Genomic DNA, 23,836 nt, shown 5'->3' on the forward strand with positions numbered 1-23,836 from the left:
TGAAACTAGCTGGGCCTCAGTTTCTTCTTATATAAAATGAGACACTTGTACCAACTTTAGAATTCTGTGTAGATATTTAATTACACAACACATAATTTCTCTATGGCCATAAGCAATACTAATGCATGCTGTCCACATTCCACAGTCCTTGGACAGCCACCTGGCCAGTGAGACACAAAGAAATGAGACAATTCTCTAAGCATCTTTTTCTCACTTCTGTAACCCTGGCCTCCCTCCCACAGTCCTGATTCACAGTCATGATGGAAGCACAGACTTCCAGACTGACTACTCTCACTTTCTCAAAGCTCTACTATTTCTGTGTATGATGTACTCACAACTTAGGTTTTTGTTCACACTGTACAAACCTACCTATTACCCTACCTACCTAACCACACTTACAAAACCAAATAAATCATTGGGGAAATAATGAGGACCAGTGCCAGATCCCCAACTTGCAGTTCTGTGCTCCTTTGTTACAAAGTAAAAAAATGAAGAGCTCACTTCTACATTTAACAGAAATTATGGAAAATTACAGTTTTAAGAATTTCTGTACCTCTTTATCAATTCAGTCAATAAACGTGGTCTATTATTTATGTTTTAGTCTCACAAAATCCCAGAAATGACTGGCACTCCAGATCAATAAATGAATTACACATAATCTTGTTTGAATACGTCTCTGCATAGTGGGGGCACTCCTCTGGCATGGTACTGTGCAGTGAGTGCAGTGATATAGCAATGCTTATTGTACAGTGTTAGCAGACAAGAGAGGCAACAACCCATGCTGGAAAGGTCTAGAGTGACTGCCTGGAGGCAGTGAACTTCAAAAGAAGTATAGAAGAAAGAAGAGTAGAAGTTTGCTAGGCACAGGAGAGAAAGGACACTTCAGGAAGACAGATAGAAAGGTGTTAGAGCTCAAGTGTATTTAGAAAATGAGAGAAGCTTAGTGACCACAGAATAACACAAATAGTCATCACATATGAAGACCTTATCTGAAGTCAGCTTTATGCTAAATAATTTCTATTACCTTATTTCATAAACCCACATACTATCACCACATTACTAAACCTACCCATTTTATAGCCATGGAAACTAAAATTAGGTGAAATGCCAAACGTCACATACATCATAAACAACAGTGCTGAGATTCAAACCCAAGTCTGTGGGGTCCCAAAGCCTATTTTTGTAGCAATTACACAATTCATAGTCTGTGAGAAACGAAAGTCTATGTTATCTTCCTTAGATGCAGAAAGAAGGCATTGCAGCCATTTATTCAAAAATTATATATTTGGTTCTAAGGACTATATAAGCATCAAGTACACAAAGATGAATAAGAGCCCGTTAGTTTGCTGCAAATTTAATTTGCAGTGTTAAAAATATATAAGAGCCCCTAACAAAGTGGAAGGTAGGAGTCAGAAGGTAAGGTCTAAGCTGGCAGAGGCCAGGAAAGTCAGAGAAAACTTCCTGGAAGAAATAATGACTGAGCTGAGGCTTAGAGGATGAGGAGAAGCAGGTAAAATAGGAGAGCAAATTCACTGATGACATGTCTCCAGAGGACAGTAAATGGTCTATGTTGTTAGAATGCAGAGGACAAGGCAGAGAGTAGTTGGAGAGAAAGGTGGAGTGGTAGGCACACTTGGCAGCAAGCAGCAGGTTGTGGTCAGTGTTGATGAGATGAGCTTGGATTTATCTTATAGGAAATGAGGAGGTCTAGGATTTTAAACAAAGAAGTGACTTAGATCTTGCCTTTAGACAGGAGGTAAAGGTGAGGCTCTGAAAATGTTCTGGCAAGAAATGATGGCAGTGGAATCAGAAACAGAAGAAGAGGCAGATTCAAGAAGCATATAGGTCATAAAATCAGTAGGACTTTTTAATTTTTTTTATGTTGGAAGTGAGACAGAAGAAAGGGTCAAAAACAGTTCTTAGACTTCTGGCTTAGAGGAGTCCTAGAAGAAACTGAGATTAAATAATTTTCAGGTTTCCTATATTCATGAACATTATTATGGATTTATGAACTCCTGTAATTTTTGGTTTATTATTAATTAATTATGTCATTAACTTTAAGAAATAATTTCTTCATTCCAAAGTCACTAGAGTTCCTAATTTGTATGAGAAAGCTCAGATTTGAGTTTTTTAATGGTTATTTTCTAAAAATATCAACCATGTGGTCTTTTCATTGATTAGTATTATTTTTAGGTCTTAATTTTATGGAGAAACATTGTACCCATAAACCAAATATTCTTATTCCCAGCATATTGCTATAGATTTTATTTTCATAGTTTCCAATATTATGGATTTAATATTTATTCTCAATTTGGTAATTGGTAAGTGTCTCCTTCACTATCTCAGCCTAGCATTCTGATGTGTTCAGTTTCTCTTATGAATTCTGAATGCTTAGAAAATATTTTTTTGTGTGTGAAACAAAATTAGCATAGTGTTGCAATTCCCTCAAGCTGGGTAATTGAGGTTATTTATTCTATCATATACTTGAAAATTTTCATCATAGTTAAAAATATATACAGATTTTTATAAGTATATAGATAGATTACATTTGAATTATCATAATACATTAACTGAAAAAAAGACATTAATTTTCTTCATAGTTCTTGAAACAAGTAATTTTAGATGTGCTCAACTTCATTTGAGGAAGAGTTTTAGTACATGATAGAACTGGGCTGAAATAAGGAATACAAAAATGATTGGGGCTCTCAAATTTCATTAAAGGATTTTTATAATTGAACAACAAGAAATGGTTTTCTCAGGGAGGATTATGAATAGATTTTTGCAGTGGTGTTGAGATAGTCTTTGAAGAGTCAATGGGGAATAGGGCATTACATGCAGAGAAAATATATTGAAGTGGGAAAAAATTAAAAATCAATGTTTACAGAATATAGAATCACCAAATTGGGCTTTAGTGGTGGTAAATGCACTGAAAATGAAATAAAGTTTGGGCCATGTTCTGTTGAATACTGGAAGTTTCTAGCAGAAGCTGTTATGATTCCACTTTCCACTTAGTACTGCTAACGTAGTGATGTAGTGCAGATGGAATTGAGAGGAAAGGTCAGGAGCAAGGCAGATTAGTAACAAGGTTTTTCTAATAATACAAATGAAAATGAAAAGGACCTCAATTTGAGTAGTGGAGATGAAAAGGAAACTAGAGGTTGATGGTGATGTAGAAAATACAGAGCTGATATTCACTGTACAAACAAATGCTTGGACCTGATGGGAAGAGAGGATGCCAGGCTTCTGACTGACAATGATATTATAGTCAGAAATAAGGAGTTAAGACAAAAGGAGAAGCTAGTTTTAGAGGGAAGACACTGATGATAAGGATAGAGTACAGAACACAAAATAGATAAACATTTTGATTCCTTAAAGCTTAGAGTTTTATGGAAGAGGAAAAGAGAATAGCAACTAACTTCATTAATAAGCTAATTTGAGAGTGGCAGGTGATAAGAAATCAAATAGAATGATGTGTTATTGATGAGAGACATCAAGAAATTGAGGTTGGGTGTCAAAAATCTCTCTTTCTCCAGGAGACATCTTGAACTGAAATCTAAGTAGCAAGAAGGAGAGGGAACATCTTTCCTAGAGGAATGAAGAGCAATTGCAAATGCCCTAGGGTAGGATTGTGTTTGGCAAGTTTAAAGGTACAAATATCAGCATGTCTGGCTTGAGAACAGTGTGAAAAAGACAAGAGGGTAGGAAATGAGACTTAGAAGCCATCAGCAGTCAGATCAGGTGGGTCCTTACTGGCCTTGGTAAAGAGCCTGGTTTCATTCTCGATCACTGCGAAGGCACTGGAGGGTTTTAAGCAGCAGAGGGGTGAAGTGGAGGTTGTATGTGTGTGACATGATCTGATACCTGAAGCCAGTGCTGTGGATGAGATGCCCAAGGGAGAGACTACAGGAGAAAACCTTGGTAAGTATCTGCATTCAAGCAGCAAAGAAGAAAGAGAAAGGTTGAGGAGGCAGGATAGGAAGCAATCCAGTGCTTATGCACAGTCCCCAAGAGAGGAGCCAGTTTCAAAGAGAGGGATTGGTGCAATGAAATCAAGTGTCAAATGAGGCCAAGAGGTGAAGAGGCATTGTAATTAGATGTATCAAATTATTTTCCACTTGCAAAATGTTTAGATTTAACTTTATTTAGTGAGGGAATATATTTAGTCCAAGGCTGTGTACATCTCATGATATATGGCATTAGATACATTTTTTTTAATGTGGCGGCTACTTGTAAACAACAAAGGATCACCTCTTAAATATATATATTTCTGTTATATTTTATGCAAGGATTTCTTCTCATGATTTCTTTTGATAGAGTAGTTCCTATATACCTCTATCTTATCCTATAGAACTTCTTTAGGAACAACAATTCAGATGGATAGGAAAAAAATAGAAAATCTGAATTTCATGCCAGTCACTGAACTAGGTATCACTGAACTAGTTACTGCAGAAATAAATTTAGATAAGCACTCTTCCTAATGCTCTAAACTTCCTTCTATTAGGGAAAAAATATGAATGAGAAGAGTAAAGAGCAGTGGGAAATATATCAGGTGCATATGTCCAGGATTTGGACTGGAGATGACTTAAGAGGAAGGGGTGTTTGATACCTGAAGAATGAGTAAGAGCTGTGAAACAGGGTGGTGTGGCACGTGTGATGGCCAGTCTGATGTGCCACCACAGCTAGGCTATAGCCTCGAGTTATTTGATCACTCATCTGGGGGTTCCTCAGAGAAGCCTCAACTCTGCTTATAAGGATTTTCAACTAATGTAATCAGGCACCCAGACTATCTAAAATGATCTCTTTAATTTAAGGTAACTAATTGTGGACTTAATCAAATCCACAAAATACCTTCACAGCAACCCCTAGATTAATGTTTGGTTGAATAATTGGGGATGTATTTCTGGCCAATTTGACACATGAAACTAACCATCACAGAGATTGTTACATAAAAGAGATTAGCATGTGTCATGGGACTATATTAAAATGTTGAATTTGCAAATCTTACTAGATTCCTTTAAACTATAAGTCATTCATTTAGTTAACTAGTAAGGGTTAGCCCTGAGTTTATATTGTCTTATTTATTAATAATTTTTTAATTACTAGAATATTCTTTCAAGTGATCTTATTTTATTCTTCAAATTCTTAAAGTTCATAGTAATAGTACAGGATTTGTAACTCTAACCATTAATAAAGAGTAAAATAAAAATGGTTGAGCTTTTCCTTAATTCACATGTAAATCATATGAGCAAATTTTTCTGATACCTTAAAATTAAACACTTTAAAGTTAAAGTCAAGTAGTAATGAATTATAAACACATTTACACAGTCAGACTAATAGACCAATTTTTATTATAAATTCATAAGATAATTGTGAATTTATTATCCTTTGTTTTATTTCTTTTTGTAAATAAAAAGACTTCATTGAGGGAGGAAGTGTAGTTTGATAAAGTACAGTTTCAGCTATAGCAGCTAGGACTGTCCTACCATGTAAAAAGTGATCAACAAATATTTACTTTTTAAACAAATGTGAGAAAGACAGTAAACTATTTTATTTCACTGACAGAAGTCACAGAGATGAGGAAATTAGGGTAATGGAAAATAAGAAATGTGAGATGAAACTAGGTAGAATGGAATAGATGCTTTTTGGCTACAAGTAACATGGTCTGTAAAGATAAGTTTTAATGGAGGCATAACCTAAGACTTTATGGAGTAAGTATCATTGACTTTGAAGTATTTAATTTAGTTAAGAAGCCTATGGTCATTATTCTAGGCTGAAGCAATAGATTGCACATGAGATTATTTAATTTCTCTCTCTTTTAGCTTGAATACAAACTCAAAAAACAAATTAAAAATACAGAAATCATCTGTAATCTAGCATTTTAAAAAGCTTCTTAACATAGGTTAAAGGTTCCCCCTCAAGCCCTCAGATTTTTCTCAGAAGTTTGCTAAAATGCTATTAATAAACTAATAAACTAATATGCTCCCTCTCCTGTTAATATTTTTGTATGTTGGTTTCCAAGGTCTCCCTTTTGCTTCTTTGGATTTATCGATGCAATGCACACACACACACACTTCTTTCTCCTGTCCCCATTTCCTCTCTGCCTTTTTCCTCTTTCTTTCTACAAAAAATGGCATCATTCTACACAGACTGGCCAAAAAGTTGATTTATTTGTTTAGTGAATTATGGATGCCCTTCTAGTTTAATATACACAAATCTGCCTCTTTATTTTTATTGGTGAAACAATGTTCTTTTCAGAGGACCTTTCATAAATAACCATTCCTTAGTTGAATGTCAGTTGTTCTCAGTTTCACTCAAACAGTTAATTCCAGCTGCCTTTTGCTGTAATGTATCATTTTTATACATAAACAATGCTACAGTGAACATCTTTGTATATACATATATATTTACATCTTGATACAATTATGTCTGTAATATGAATTCCAAGAAGTGGGATAACCTATTTGGAGGTGTACATAGATTTAATTTTTATTTATATTATCACATTTCCTTTTCTAATTTACACTACAGCCAGCATATGTGAATGCACATTTCCTCAACTCTTAATCAATCATTAAGTATTTTTTAGCCAATCGGATAAGCAAAAAGAAACTTACCATCTTGCTTTACACTGTATTTACTAAATTATTTGAACAAGGGAATAGAGGTATTTTTTTAATGTTTTATGTGAGCATGATACAGACTACATGGCAGAGATAAAGATTGTAGGCAGGAAAACACTTAGAGGTATTTTAAAAAATCAGATATTATAAAGACTTAAACTGGGGCAGAAAGAGGTGCCTCTTTTTCACAGGCAAGCTCAAGTAAAACAGCATGCTCACTTCGTCTCACTATTACTAATGCCTGGGCATGATTTGGAGAGTATTTCTTTAAAAGCAGAAAAGTTGTTCTTTTGGAGTTAGAGATCATGCAGTACCTCCAAATTGTGTGATACATTTAAAGCATTATATATTCAGCTACTCAGATTTAAATGATGAATCCCTTAATATGTTGCTTGAAATATAGATCATAGTCTTTGTCTTCTGAAGAATATTTTAATCAGAATGTTAAAAATAAGCTAGAGTCTCATTCAAATAGTTAATTCCAACTGTCTTTTGTTGTAATATATCATGAATTATCTTTCTGATGGATGGGCAGCCAAATGCAGATAAAATTAGCTTTGCAGTCATTCATTTTAAATTGCTCTCGAATCATTTGGAAATAAATTCCATTTCAGAAGAATCTGCTTCAGGTCTCAAAGAGATAATAGTCCTGTATTTTATGATATAAGCAATAATAATTTAAGTCTTATGATTCAAAAATATAGAAACGTATGTATTAAGCTGATGAAAATTAAGGCTCGATATATGGCAATAAAACCAGCAGCCTAAAGCTTCCTAGATTGATGTTCATAGCGTAATATTTTCCTATTAAGAATTAGGTGGAATGAAAATCTATAAACATAATACATGGTCCAAAGCTTTCTCTTCTTGTATATAAATGAGAAAAACAAAAGACTATGTAAGATAACAGAAAATGAAATACTGAGATTTACCTGATACCAGGATAAAAATGGCAGTCTCATTGAGTAATGGCAGAATGTGGAAAATTAAGCTGAATGTTAAAGGAGTGTAAAATAAATAATAATGTTAAACCTAAATTGAAAAAGCAATTATGTCTCTAAGTTTGTACTGAATTCAATGTAGAAAAGCAAAACAAACTTTGAAAATTTTACTTATGATTTTGAAAGAACTCCATGCAGAAGGCTTGGTTAACAATTTAATTAATTGATTCATTTTGCCTAAACAGCATAATGCAGTAAATATCAGCATCTGGGGTGTGCCTGTATACAACATATAATAATTTAGGATAACTGTGGCATGCTGCCAGAAATAAGATCACAGTCTGAAGTTGTTCACAAATTGAGTTCCTAGTATCTCTGTGAAGAGTTGAGGAGACTCTTTGGATATTTATATTAACAAATAAAGTAGTCAAATATAGTAAGAGGATGTACTCACTAATCTCCCTGCTGAAAAATCAAATTATTCTTTTATTGCTTCAAGTTTCACAGCATGACCTTAATAGTATCAGAAGGCTGGTCTATTTGTAGAGTAAAATGAATTGCTTACTAGGAACTGATCTCAGCAAACAGTCTACCAGCTCAAAGTAGAATCTCAAGCCTTATTATTCCCATGTATTAAACAGTCCTCTAATGCCCTGAAAGAGTAACCTCAGTGTGGCAGGAATTTTACTTGTTTTGGCTCAAGCCTGTGGATGGGCACTGGAGTACATCCAAAGGGAAAGTCATGAACTGATAAATCACACTTCCCCTTGCACACTAGTATAAATACACTTCCTTAGAGAATTGACTGGAGTCTGAGTTTCTCAGTCAGAAAAGCCAGGTCTTGTTCTAGAAGACATCTAATTACCACGAGAAACTGGGAAGTACCAAATATGTTCTAAAGTGAATATCCACTGATAAAGATGTACTTCCAATTCTGACTTTCCACAAAGTGGAATACTCAGTCGACTGACATTTGTAGGCATGGACAGCTTCATGGGTATATGACCTGTGCTGTCATACAGGACCCACACTTGGTTTAATACTCTGCTGTCACCATTTCAGAAATCTTAATGCATTTTTAGCAGCTTGGATTTTCATTCTGCCCTGGGCCACACAAATTTTGTAGCCCATCCAGTTTGTAGATCTTACTGTTATTACGACACCTATATTTGTAAATAAATTTGAGGCATCTACAAACTCTAAAATCCCTTGTGAATCTTTTAGGAATAATCAAAGTTGCCATTAGTAAAATATTCATGCTTTTACAGGATTTGTATTTACCTCCTATAATAAGCCTATGCTAGAGTTATGGAACATAAAAATGAAAATGACACTAGTCTCTGGTTTCAAAGAGCCTTCATTCTAGTGTAAAGAACTTGTTACATATTTCTGGCTTTTGAAAATTGGCAATAGTTGCATAAAATTGGTTGTCAAAACTGAAAAGTAGACTATTTCATATGTTGTGAGGCAAATGCACAGTGCAGAAGAGCTAAAATTCATGAGAAGATATTTGTAGATCATTTTTTCCTTGTTAAATACATATGGTATTTGGAGATGATCATTTTTTTCCTTGCTAAATACATATAGATATAACCATGCTGGGTATTGAAATACTCAGGACTTTCCCTTTTTAAGTTCAGTGGAGAGGATTGGCTTGCTTGTTTAATTTTCAATACTTACTCTAGAAAAAAAATTAAGATGATATTTCATTAAAAAACAATTTTCAAAATACCACTGATAATCAGTTCATTTGCATTTTGTCATATCTATCCCATGGTACTTATTTACTGACTTGGGGTCTTGAAAATTACCTTTATATATGTCATTTCCAACACCTGAGTTGAGTACTAGTAGTGATGTGCCATACTGTCTGATGTGAATTCATCTAGGGAATATACTTAAATATACAATACATATGTTACAAGAAATATTAATAAACTAATATGCTATGATTTGTTACAGCATCTCTCTAGATCAAATTTAAGATGTGAAGTTCATACAGAAACTAAAATGGGATATATAAAGGAAGCACTGGGTTTACCATACGATGAAACATTTCAAATGATAGAAATCATTCCTTAATAAGTTGCATATTTTATTATTTAACAGACACCTTGAAAAATCAACACCTTATGAAGCTTCAAAGAAAGACAAAGAATTATTTCTCTTTCTTTGTAGTTATATTCCTGTCTTGTAAGTCAAAATTAAGGAAATGCAAAATTAGTTTGTCCATACATTTTCTAAGCATATCATTAAATCATTACTACTTTTTCCAACACTTCACAGAGCCCCTTTTGACTTGAAAAGATGTGTGATTTTTTCAGCTTCCATTGGACTTTCTAGTAGTTTACAATAAAATAATCAGAAGATAATTATATGTGCTTTGGAAAGGCAGGGCAATCAATATTTAGTGCCTTTCCTACAATAGTAGCATGTTTATGTGTAAGAGCTTTTACTACATTATTGAGTATGGCAAGGTGATAAGCAACCATCTGATATCTGACACACTTCTGAAGGAACAAGTCTGCCCCTCTGTAAAGTGACTGAAATAAAGGCCTTTCATATTTTGCATACCTGAATAAATATATTGTTATGAAATACACACACGTTTTTGTATGTATAATTATACAACAATAGTATAAAAAATTGAATTGACCATCTTCCTTCATAAGTAATAATAAGTCAAAACAACAGTTAACACCGTACAGAATTTGAGCCTGATATTTTTTTTTTTTTTGAGAGGGCATCTCTCATATTTATTGATCAAATGGTTGTTAACAACAATAAAATTCAGTATAGGGGGGTCAACGCTCAATGTACAATCATTAATCCACCTCAAGCCTAATTCTCGTCCGTCTCCAATCTTCTGAAGCATAACGAACAAGTTCTTACATGGTGAACGAACTCTTACATAGTGAATAAATTCTTACATGGTGAACAGTACAAGGGCAGTCATCACAGAAACTTTCGGTTTTGATCATGCAATATGACCTATAAACAATCAGGTCAAATATGAATATTCGTTTGATTTTTGTACTTGATTTATATGTTGATCCCACATTTCTCCTATTATTATTATTATTTTTATTTTTAATAAAATGCTGAAGTGGTAGGTAGATGCAAGATAAAGGTAGAAAACATAGTTTAGTGCTATAAGAAAGCAAATGTAGATGATCAGATGATCAGGTGTGTGCCTATGGACTAAGTATTAATCCAGGCTAGACAAGGGCAGCAAAACATCCACGGATGCAGAAGATTTCTCTCAAGGCAGGGGGGGTGAGGTTCTGAGCCTGACCTCTGTTGATCCCCAAGTTCTCACCTGATGGCCCCCCTGCGACTGTGCCTGTCTTAGGTTGTTCCTCCCTTGAGGAATCTTACCCGTCTCTGGCTAACCAGTCATCTTCCAGGGCCATACAGGGAAATGTAAAGTTGGTAAGTGAGAGAGAAGCCATATTGTTTGCAAAGGTTAGCTTTTTACTTCTTTGCAGATTTATGCCCTGTGGCTTCTATGCCCAGCACTTGTCTCGAGGTATCTTTACCACCTGGAGTAATTATGATACTCGGTAAATTCGATATGAGGCACGAATTCTATTTAAGGGTTGTAATTAGGAAGGAAGAAGAAAAGCTATAGATGTAGCATATGAAGGAAACTTGGAAGGATTGATTATTTCTTTGACATATCTTCTTGTATAGTACCTTAAGTATGTATAGGTTTTAAACTACTAACTAATTTGCACACACATATTAACATAATAGGAATACGGTGACATAAACAAAGCAAATCTATAATTACCATCCATCTCCAGTGAAGCCAAGAAAACCGTTCAGGCACCCTAGGCATTTGTGAAAATTTATCTATGATATGATGGATATTGTCCAACTGTACTTGAACCATCAGACAAATTAAAGCAGCCCATTTCTGGGATCTGTTCACATCCTATATGTTCTTTTAACCATAGATAGTCTATAGTCATGAAATTTTGGAGTGCTACAACTTGCACCCCTCCCAACTCCTGGTTGAGTTCCAACAGTACAGATCCGGTCAAATTCGTTATCTCACTGTATGCACATGCCAGCCTAGACATCTCCCTCCTCATTCTTATGGCAAGTCCAGGAGACGGTGGGCTGGATGCAGCCACAACCGCAGCATCGTCCGGATCCCTGTGGAGGCTTTTTGATGATCATCCCCCGGCACAAGTCCTCCAGAGAGTGCTGATGCCGGAAGCTCCTCCTCATATCGTATCTTAGTTCATTTTCTGGGTATTCAAGCTAGGCCTTGATCTTCTGCGTAGAAACAAACAGACCCTTTGCCCACACTTTGACATGCCCTCTATACCACTGTGCAGAACTCATTGGAGGTCAGCACACAGTAACTGCTTTTTTTTTTTTTTTAATTCAGAGAAAGGAATATTATCAGAAAAGAGTACCTCCATAGCTGATCATCTGACACCCTTTAAGTGATCAACATTAAGGATATTTAAAGCATGCATTGATCTTTGATTTACCAATAGTTTTATCATGTTAAGGAGTAATCCCCATTTTCTTTCTTTCTTTCTTCTTTTTTTTTTTTTTTTAATTTTTAATCTACACTTACATGAAGAATACTATGTTTACTATGCTCTCCCCTATATCAGGTACCCCCTAACATCCACATTACGGTTACTGTCCATCAGCTTAGCAAAATGTTGTAGAGTCACTACTTGTCCTCTCTGTGTTGTGCAGCCCATCCTCCCCTTGCTCCCTCCCCCCCATGCATGCTAATCTTAATACCCCCCTTCTTCTTCCCCCCCCCTTATCCCTCCCTGTCCACCCATCCTCCCCAGTTTCTTTCCCTTTGGTACCTGTTAGTCCATTTTTGGGTTCTGTAATTCCACTGCTGTTTTGTTCCTTCAGTTTTTCCTTTGTTCCTATACTCCTCAGATGAGTGAAATCATTTGGTATTTCTCTTTCTCCGCTTGGCTTATTTCACTGAGCATAATACTCTCCAGCTCCATCCATGTTGCTGCAAATGGTTGGATTTTTCCACTTCTTATGGCTGAGTAGTATTCCATTGTGTATATGTACCACATCTTCTTTATCCATTCATCTACCAATGGACATTTAGGTTGCTTCCAATTCTTGGCTATTGTAAATAGTGCTGCGATAAACATAGGGGTGCATCTGTCTTTCTCAAACTTGATTGCTGCGTTCTTAGGGTAAATTCCTAGGAGTGGAATTCCTGGGTCAAATGGTAGGTCTGTTTTGAGCATTTTGATGCACCTCCATACTGCTTTCCACAATGGTTGAACTAATTTACATTCCCACCAGCAGTGTAGGAGGGTTCCCCTTTCTCCACAGGCTCGCCAACATTTGTTGTTGTTTGTCTTTTGGATGGCAGCTATCCTTACTGGTGTGAGGTGATACCTCATTGTAGTTTTAATTTGCATTTCTCTGATAACTAGCGATGTGGAGCATCTTTTCATGTGTCTCTTGGCCATCTGCATTTCCTTATTGGAGAACTGTCTGTTCAGTTCCTCTGCCCATTTTTTAATTGGGTTATTTGTTTTTTGTTTGTTGAGGCGTGTGAGCTCTTTATATATTCTGGACGTCAAGCCTTTATCGGATCTGTCATTTTCAAATATATTCTCCCATACTGTCGGGTTCCTTTTTGTTCTATTGATGGTGTCTTTCGCTGTACAGAAGCTTTTCAGCTTAATGTAGTCCCACTTGCTCATTTTTGCTGTTGTTTTCCTTGCCCGGGGAGAAATGTTCAAGAAGAGATCACTCATGTTTATGTCTAAGAGGTTTTTGCCTATGTTTTTTTCCAAGAGTTTAATGGTTTCATGACTTACATTCAGGTCTTTGATCCATTTTGAGTTTACCTTTGTATATGGGGTTAGACAATGGTCCAGTTTCATTCTCCTACATGTAGCTGTCCAGTTTTGCCAGCACCATCTGTTGAAGAGACTGTCATTTTGCCATTGTATGTCCATGGCTCCTTTATCAAATATTAATTGACCATATATGTTTGGGTTAATTTCTGGGGTCTCTAATCTGTTCCACTGGTCTGTGGCTCTGTTCTTGTGCCAGTACCAAATTGTCTTGCTTACTATGGCTTTGTAGTAGAGCTTGAAGTTGGGGAGTGAGATCCCCCCTACTTTATTCTTCTTTTTCAGGATTGCTTTGGCTATTCGGGGTCTTTGGTGTTTCCATATGAATTTTTGAATTATTTGTTCCAATTCATTGAAGAATGTTGCTGGTAATTTGAGAGGGATTGCATCAAATCTGTATATTGCTTTGGGCAGGATGGCCATTTTGACGATATTAATTCTTCCTAGCCATGAGCATGGGATGAGTTTCCATTTATTAGTGTCCCCTTTAATTTCTCTTAAGAGCGACTTGTAGTTTTCAGAGTATAAGTCTTTCACTTCTTTGGTTAGGTTTATTCCTAGGTATTTTATTCTTTTTGATGCAATGGTGAATGGAATTGTTTTCCTGATTTCTCTTTCTATTGATTCGTTGTTAGTGTATAGGAAAGCTACAGATTTCTGTGTGTTAATTTTGTATCCTGCAACTTTGCTGTATTCCGATATCAGTTCTAGTAGTTTTGGAGTGGAGTCTTTAGGGTTTTTTATGTACAGTATCATATCATCTGCAAATAGTGACAGTTTAACTTCTTCTTTACCAATCTGGATTCCTTGTATTTCTTTGTTTTGTCTGATTGCCGTGGCTAGGACCTCCAGTACTATGTTAAATAACAGTGGGGAGAGTGGGCATCCCTGTCTGGTTCCCGATCTCAGTGGAAATGCTTTCAGCTTCTCGCTGTTCAGTATAATGCTGGCTGTGGGTTTATGATATATGGCCTTTATTATGTTGAGGTACTTGCCCTCTATTCCCATTTTGCTGAGAGTTTTTATCATGAATGGATGTTGAATTTTGTCAAATGCTTTTTCAGCATCTATGGAGATGATCATGTGGTTTTTGTCTTTCTTTTTGTTGATGTGGTGGATGATGTTGATGGATTTTCGAATGTTGTACCATCCTTGCATCCCTGGGATGAACCCCACTTGGTCATGGTGTATGATCCTTTTGATATACTGTTGAATTCTGTTTGCTAATATTTTATTGAGTATTTTTGCATCTACATTCATCAGGGATATTGGTCTGTAATTTTCTTTTTTGGTGGGGTCTTTGCCTGGTTTTGGTATTAGGGTGATGTTGGCCTCATAGAATGAGTTTGGGAATATTCCCTCTTCTTCTATTTTGTGGAACACTTTAAGGAGAATGGGTATTATGTCTTCTCTGTGTGTCTGATAAAATTCCGAGGTAAATCCGTCCGGCCCCGGGGTTTTGTTCTTGGGTAGTTTTTTGATTACTGTTTCAATTTCTTTGCTTGTAATTGGTTTGTTTAACTTTTGTGTTTCTTCGTTGGTCAGTCTTGGGAGGTTGTATTTTTCTAGGAAGTTGTCCATTTCTTCTAGGTTTTCCAGCTTGTTGGCATATAGGTTTTCATAGTAGTCTTTAATAATTCTTTGTATTTCTGTGGAGTCTGTTGTGATTTTTCCATTCTCATTTCTGATTATGTTGATTTGTGTTGACTCTCTTTTTCTCTTAATAAGTTGGGCTAGAGGCTTATCTATTTTGTTTATTTTCTCAAAGAACCAGCTCTTGGTTTCATTGATTTTTGCTATTGTTTTATTCTTCTCAATTTTGTTTATTTCTTCTCTGATCTTTATTATGTCCCTCCTTCTGCTGACTTTAGGCCTCCTTTGTTCTTCTTTTTCCAGTTTTAATAATTGTGATGTTAGACTACTCATTTGGGATTGTTGTTCCTTCTTCAAGTGTGCCTGGATTGCTATATACTTTCCTCTTAAGACTGCTTTCGCTGCATCCCACAGAAGTTGGGGCTTAGTGTTGTTGTTGTCATTTGTTTCTATATATTCCTTGATCTCTATTTTGATTTGTTCATTGATCCATTGATTATTTAGTAGCATGTTGTTAAGCCTCCATGTGTTTGTGAGCCTTTTTGTTTTCTTTGTAGAATTTATTTCTACTTTCATACCTTTGTGGTTTGAAAAATTGGTTGGTAGAATTTCAATATTTTGGAATTTACTGAGGCTCTTTTTGTGAGCTAGTATATGGTCTATTCTGGAGAATGTTCCATGTGCACTTGAGAAGAATGTATATCCTGTTGCTTTTGGATGTAGAGTTCTATAGATGTCTATTAGGTCCATCTGTTCTAGTGTGTTGTTCAGTGCCTGTGTGTCTTTACTTATTTTCTGCCCAGTGGATCTATCCTTTGGGGTGAGTGGTGTGTTGAAGTCTCCTACAATGAATGCATTGCAGTCTATTTCCCTCTTTAGTTCTGTTAGTATTTGCTTCACATATGCTGGTGCTCCTGTATTGGGTGCATAAATATTTAGAATGGTTATATCCTCTTGTTGGACTGAGCCCTTTATCATTATGTAGTATCCTTCTTTATCTCTTGTTACTTTCTTTGTTTTGAAGTCTATTTTGTCTGATATTAGTACTGCAACCCCTGCTTTCTTCTCACTGTTGTTTGCCTGAAATATGTTTTTCCATCCCTTGACTTTTAGTCTATGCTTATCTTTGGGTTTAAGGTGTGTTTCTTGTAAGCAGCATATAGATGGGTCTTGCTTTTTTATCCATTCTATTACTCTATGTCTTTTGATTGGTGCATTAAGTCCATTTACATTTAGGGTGACTATTGAGAGATATGTACTTATTGCCATTGCAGGCTTTAGATTTGTGGTTACCAAAGGTTCAAGGTTAGCTTCTTTAGTATCTTACTGCCTAACTTAGCTCGCTTATTGAGCTGTTATATACACTATCTGGAGATTCTTTTCTTCTCTCCCTTCTTATTCTTCCTCCTCCATTCTTCATATGTTGTGTGTTTTGTTCTGTGCTCTTTTTAGGAGTGCTCCCATCTAGAGCAGTCCCTGTAGGATGCCCTGTAGAGGTGGTTTGTGGGAAGCAAATCCCCTCAGCTTTTGCTTGTCTGGGAATTGTTTGATCCCACCATCATATTTAAATGATTGTCATGCTGGATACAGTATCCTTGGTTCAAGGCCCTTCTGTTTCATTGCATTAAGTATATCATGCCATTCTCTTCTGGCCTGTAGGGTTTCTGTCGAGAAGTCTGATGTTAGCCTGATGGGTTTTCCTTTATAGGTGACCTTTTTCTCTCTAGCTGCCTTTAAAACTCTTTCCTTGTCCTTGATCCTTGCCATTTTAATTACTATGTGTCTTGGTGTTGTCCTCCTTGGATCCTTTCTGTTGGGAGTTCTGTGTAATTCCATGGTGTGTTCGATTATTTCCTCCCCCAGTTTGGGGAAGTTTTCAGCAATTATTTCTTCAAAGACACTTTCTATCCCTTTTCCTCTTTCTTCCTCTTCTGGTATCCCTATAATACGAATGTTATTCCTTTTGTATTGGTCACATATTTCTCTTAGTGTTGTTTCATTCCTGGAGATCCTTTTATATCTCTCTATGTCAGCTTCTATACGTTCCTGTTCTCTGGCTTCTATTCCTTCAATGGCCTCTTGCATCTTATCCATTCTGCTTATAAATCCTTCCAGGGATTGTTTCACTTCTGTGATCTCTTTCCTGACATCTGTGATCTCCTTCCGGACTTCATCCCACTGCTCTTGCATTTTTCTCTGCATCTCTGTCAGCATGTTCATGATTTTTATTTTGAATTCTTTTTCAGGAGGACTAGTTAGGTCTGTCACCTTCTCAGGTGTTGTCTGTGTGATCTTTGTCTGCCTGTAGTTTTGCCTTTTCATGGTGATAGAGATAGTTTGCAGAGCTGGTACAAGTGACCGCTGGAAGAGCTTCCCTTCTTGTTGGTTTGTAGCCTTTTCCTGGGAGAATAGCAACCTCTAGTTGCTTGTGCTGGGCAGCTGTGCGCAGACAGGGCTTCTGCTTTCTGCCCAGTTGCTTTGGGGTTTATCTCCGCTGTTGCTGTGGGCTTGGCCTGGCTGGGGCTGTTCCTCCAAAATCGTGGAGCCCCGTTGGAGGGGGAGTGGCCAGGAGGCTATTTATCGCTGTAAGGGGCCTCTGTGCTCCCTGCTGCCCAGGGGATTAGAGTGCCCAGAGGTCCCCAGATTCCCTACCTCTGGTCTAAGTGACCTGTCCTGCCCCTTTAAGACTTCCAAAAAGCACTCTCCAAACCAAAACAACAACAGCAACAATGAGAGAGGGAACAGAAAGAAAGAAAAAAAAAAGGAAAAAACAAGCGGTTTTTTTTTTTCTTTTTTTTGTCTTCAGGTGCCGGTCCCAGGCACCCGCTCACTGGTCCTGCTGCCCTGTCTCCCTAGCACCAGGGTCCCTGTCCTTTCAAGGCTTCCAAAAAGCACCTACCCACCGGTCCCGCAGGGAAGGAATGCTCGATATTCTTTGTCCTCAGGCACTGGTCCCAGGCACCCGCTCACCAGTCCCGCCGCCCTGCCTCCCTAGCACCGGGGTCCCTGTCCCTTTAAGGCTTCCAAAAAGCACTCACCAAAAAGAGAGAAAAAAAGGGGAAAAACGCGCGATTTCTTCCGTCCTCAGGTGCCAGTCTCAGGCACCCACCCACCGGTACCACAGGGAAAAACGCGGGATATTCTTTGTCCTCAGGTGCCGGTCCCAGGCACCCGTTCACCAGTCCCACCACCCTTCCTCCCTAGCACTGGGGTCCCTATCCCTTTAAGGCTTCCAAAAAGCGCTCGCCAAAAAGAGAAAAAAAAGGGGGGAAAAATGCGCGATTTCCTCCGTCCTCAGGCACCGGTCTTAGGCACCGCCCGCCGGTCCCGCAGGGAGAAACGCGGGATATTCTTTGTCCTCAGGCACCGTTCCCAGGCACCTGCTCACCGGTCCCGCCACCCTGCGACCCTAGCAACGGGGGCCCATCCCTTTAAGGCTTCCAAAAAGTGCTCGCCAAAAAAAAAAAACGCTCCGGTTTCTTTCCACCTGCCGGGAGCCGGGGGGAGGGGCACTCAGGTCCCGCCGGGCCGGGGCTTGTATCTTACCCCCTTCGCAAGGTGCTGAGTTCTTGCAGGTGTGGATGTGGCCTGGATGTTGTCCTGTGTCCTGTGGTCTCTATTTTAGGAAGATTTTTCTTTGTTATATTTTCATAGCTCTATGTGTTTTTGGGAGGAGATTTCCACTGCTCTACTCACGCTACCATCCTGACTCCGCCCCCAAGCCTGATATTTTGTGAGACGTTATTATCAGCACTGGCTACCATTACATATAACAACAAGTGCTTTCAAAGAAAAAACAAGAAAAAAATTTAAAAGACATCAAGATGTGTTCAAGACATCAGCTTTATGCTGATGTATCTGTCAGTACTCTTCTGGTTCCCCATTCCTTTTCCTCTCTGAACCATATTTATTTCAGCTGTCTTGAGTTTTCTTGCATATTGGCTAAAGAAGCTGAAATTGGTGGAAACAAGGTTATTCTTTAGTAAGCTGACAGTTTGGGTCCTTAATGTTCAGCAATGAAAAAACCAGAAATGATGCCTTCCCAGAAGACAGCAAATTAAAGAAGAAAAATGGGAAAGAAAGCTAGCTACAGGAAACATGATTTACATTCCAACATCAGGACTTTATAACTGTGGAGCACCTTTGAAAGTTAGCTCTGTCTGTCATGCAAGTGAAACCAATTTTTACTGTGCAAAACAGATTGACAGAAACCAGACATCATTACTGTGTGACATCCCAGGACCTAGAGAAAAAGAGTTCCAGGCCAGGTTTCTTAGTGGAAAAATGTCCACTCTGCCAATGGCCATCTCCCCAAACAGGGTAACAAGTGAATGAGCGATAAGATGGGTTTCACGGTAATAACCGAATGACTAGTCTTTAACTACCAATAGTATCCTATATTGGCTATTGAATATATGCACTTTAAAAAACTTGTAAAAACTTTTAATTTTGACCTCAATGTTTTACCTTGCATATTAGTTTAGGGTGCTTAATCAGCTTAGGGAATGAATAATAGTTTTGTTTCCCACTATCCATCATAGGAAGAGAATTATTAGGCCCAACTTTATTTATAGTGTTTTAGAAAGGCTCTGTTTACTTTGACTTTTGTGAAATATCATACTAAGGTTTTTAAAGCTACTTTTATTGTTTTCTGTTTTTTATTTGGAATTGTGCAGAACCCAAATTAAAAACAAATACCTCAAGTGGTTTGGGGGCTTCGCTTATTGTGGTGTTGGAAGAGCAGGGTAAAAGCAATGTATTGATAATTTTCAATCCTGTAAAAAATGAAACTATTATTCTTCACAATAATTCTCTGTAATATTCTATTGAGAATAGGTTTTTAACTAGTCATATGCTGCATATGATATTTGATATACATTTTCTAAGCAAGACAAACAGCATTGCAAGACACTACTGTAGATCTACCATTTGCTTATTTGACATTGTCACTGTATTTCCAGTGCTGAGAATAATTGTGAGTTAAATAAATGGTTTTGGTTGAATGAATGGATGAACAAATGAATATGTATAAAGTGACATCTTTTGAAAATGATGATAGATTCGAATTTGAACTTAAAGACCCTTACACTCAATTATTTCTAGCATTTCTTCTCAGCTTCATGCAAAGGACTTGCTTACCCTCCCTGTACTTTTCAAACAATTTTTTCTAATGAAGTTGTTTTTGTTTTTGTCAGCTCTCAAGCACTGTATTAATGAGAGGTGTAGTACAAAACTGGGAAATCACAGTCTTCGAGTAAGGCAAACCTGGGTTCTGATCCCATTTCTGCTATTTACTTCCTGTGCTCAGGGCAAGGTGTGTGTCTTCCCTGAAACTGAGTTTTTGCCATGCATAAAAATGAGAGTGATAGTCTAAATTCTTAATTGAGCAACCAGTCAACAGACCTAACATAGTACCTAGTACATAGCAGACACTCAAATTACTTAATTATATCATTTATGAGTCATTATTTTAAAATGAACCACAAATAAAAGGCAAGTGCCAACAGAGTATTGAACATTTTCCACTTTCTTCTTGTTTTACCAGAAGACGACTTTTTCCATGAACTCCCAGAAACATTTCCATCTGATCCACCTGAGCCTCTGCCACATTTCCTTATTGAGCCTGAAGAAGCTTATATTGTGAAGAATAAGCCTGTGAACCTATATTGTAAAGCCAGCCCTGCCACCCAGATCTATTTCAAGTGCAACAGCGAATGGGTTCATCAGAAGGACCACATCGTGGATGAGAGAGTAGATGAAACCTCTGGTGAGTTTCCCATTGCATTTGTACTGCTGTTTTGGATTCACTTATTCACTACTTTGGCATGTTGTCATACTGTTCTTTCAATTAGTGAAATTGGAAATGGGGTTATTATCTTTTGGCAGAAAGTTTTGAATCAGTATGGTTCAGATTTGGTGATCTCATGCCACGTGCTTCAAAGTAAATGTGATGAATGAATCTTGACTTGATTGCTGTTGGACTACATGGAATTAAAACTGGTTCATGCTTAAGAAAATAAATAATGATAATGAATAGACTGAACTAATGGAAAACACCCTAATAAAAGACAGCCTTCAATTAAGCAATTTCTTTGTCACGTTGGGTGTCAGGTCTAAGTATCCTGAGATTGGGGAACATGTCCAACTAAGAATAAATTGTACTTATTTACATGTTAGTTCACATGCATGGTTTCCTCTTATATTTTTTAAACTATTTGTACATGTTACAGATTCAAAATATCCTGTATCCTTAACTTATATCTAAAAATGAATCCTGATGACCTCTTAGCTGAAGTTAAATTGAGAGAGATTGAGAGTAGTAATAGTGTGGGATCCAGGAAGAGAAGTGTAGCTACTTACACGTAGCTACCACCTGGGTGTATCTGGATCAGAGTATTCTTTGCTCTTGGCATGATTAAAATTCCTAACTTAATTGCTCTGTAAATACCATTCTTAACAGTAAAATACAAAAGGTTTAGAGAGAACAAAATAGATTTTAATAATTTGTGGGATTTAGGTTGGCTATGAGGGAAACTTTCTTGATAGCAATTATTTACTATCAAGTGATGGGTAATTTAAGATAGCCATGGACTCTCCCAGAGTTATTTTAAATTGGAAGGATATGTATCTTTCTATGCAATTTTAAGTATTTTTGCTCTCCAGCAGGGAGAATCACAATCTAAGCTTTTCAGATCCCTTCCAGATCTATACCTTTATAATAGTAAGACATGTATTTTACATCTTAAGACCTCACTGATCAACATTTCCAAGCTAAATAATGACAAATATGACAGAAGTGGAAGCATTTAAGTATCTTCATGTTCTCTTGTAAAAATCTCTACATACAAAAATAGATACATGCTTTCAAAAATAAGAACTGTAGTTATTCATATTTGATCCAATGTTGGATTAACCAGGGGCAAGCACAGACCAGCACTGGAGATCTGTGCTCAATACCTTGTCGGCATAAAGAGCGTACTGAGCTGATGGGACCTAAGGAAACATAACAGACTGTGAGAGGACTGAGAAAAGGCATGTTTTAGAAAGGCATGTGGGGCATATACTTACATAACACAACTGGTCTTGAAAAATCAGATGGCAGCTCTACATAACTGCTTATGAATTTGAATCAATATGCTCACTTCATGCAAGCTGATGGCTGTAGAAGTAACAAGCTCTCCAATGGTATAGTAGCTTACTTCAGGAAATTGTCTCACCTCTTGGTCTTATTACTCAGAAAGTAACCTCACCAGATGTCTTCCAAATCTCAAGTGAATTGAGTTTTGTTTTAGCTCATTTATTTGTAAAGATCTCAAACATGCAAGTTTTAGTGGTAACAGGAAAAACAAAGAAATCATAAAAGCCTAAGTGAGCATCACATATTTAGGCTCACCTTTACTAAATTAATGAAAATGCCTCTATAGGAAGATTAGAAATAAAAATAAAACTACTCTGACATAGAGCACCTTGCCAAGCTCATGGTATGTTGGTTATATTTGTGCATCTGTATAGGTACATATGTGTATATATACCTACATATAGGTATATTTATTGTATGTAATAAACACATATATGTATATATATAATACATTTCCCTCTGTAAAACATTATATTTTTCATTATTTCTGAAAAAAACCCTATCTCATTCTTTATAACAAAATAATTCTAGATTTTAAGGTTTAATTCCATTATCATCATTATTGGCATTACTACCATCATCATCAGGAGAAAATTTTGGTAATTTTTTGGTTTTTTTGGATGTTTGTTTCATTTAGTGGTGGGCAGAGTCTTTTTAATGAAGACAAAAATCAAAAAGCCTTATAAGACAGCATTATTAAGTTTGATTCCAAAACAACAAAAACACAAAGACGCAGAAAGACACAAAACTTGATATTACTGCTAATGTTAATCAAATGGCTAATTTAATTCATAAAAATTACTTTTTTAAAAATAAGCAACCCAACAGAAAACTGAGCAGAGTGCCAACGGGAAATCAACGAGTAAGGAGATGCTGTAGAGGTCAAAGTGGTGGTTAGCATGCAGAGCTGATAGAGGCATGGGATAGGAAATATCCCACACTTTGTTGATGAGGTTACAAATTGGTAAAATATTTTCAAAGGATCATTTAAAATACCCTTTAATATTTAAATATATATACCTGCTCACTACAAGTTTAGGAGCTATCTAAAAATAAATCTCCAAATGAGCACAAAGATTTGCGCGTAAGGCTGTCCACGGTATCCTTGCCTCAGCAGCATACCAAGACCTGTTCATCCCTGAGATGCAATCCTGTGATGCTTGGTAAAATAATGAGGATTCACACGTGTGAAGCTGTAGAAAAACCTGTCAGATAAAATTTTATGTGAAAAACCAGAGTACAGAACATTGCATGCAATGTGTTCTCATTATGTAAAGAAAGAGGATACACATATATTTGACTATGCATTGGGATTTCCTGGAGAAATATTCAATAAGCAGTTGACAGCTAGGAATCTGGGGGGATAGGAGACTTCTTTTATTGTTTGATTTTTGTCAATCCTGTGAATGTGTTATTTTCATAAGAAAAGAGACCTAAAAAGAAATTGGTTCTTGGATGATATAGGACACAAAGAAGTCATCACAAACAAATTCATTTTTAGAAATACCTCTGCCTTAGAATAATGACATTTGTAAACAAGTTTAGTGGCAATCAGATACATTGCCTTGCAACTAAGAGAAATCAACTAAGTTCAAAAAAATCTTCATCAAAGGTACCCTCACATTAAAAAATAAAAAATATTCAAACTCAAAGAAGGAACAAAAGTCCAATTCA

General features: G+C 36.8%; 1 protein-coding gene across 2 annotated transcripts in view; it reads left to right on the plus strand.

The window, feature by feature from the left end:
- UNC5C (unc-5 netrin receptor C) overlaps positions 1 to 23,836 on the plus strand; it is a 407,905-nt gene that overhangs the window by 206,930 nt on the left and 177,139 nt on the right. For both annotated transcript variants that reach the window (XM_037020211.2, XM_037020212.2), the window contains exon 2: positions 20,570 to 20,791. In XM_037020211.2, coding sequence (XP_036876106.2) covers positions 20,570 to 20,791 — 222 coding nt within the window. The remainder of the gene's footprint in view (positions 1 to 20,569; positions 20,792 to 23,836) is intronic.

Source organism: Manis javanica, chromosome 5 (assembly GCF_040802235.1).
Source record: "Manis javanica isolate MJ-LG chromosome 5, MJ_LKY, whole genome shotgun sequence".
Taxonomy (NCBI): Eukaryota; Metazoa; Chordata; class Mammalia; order Pholidota; family Manidae; genus Manis; species Manis javanica.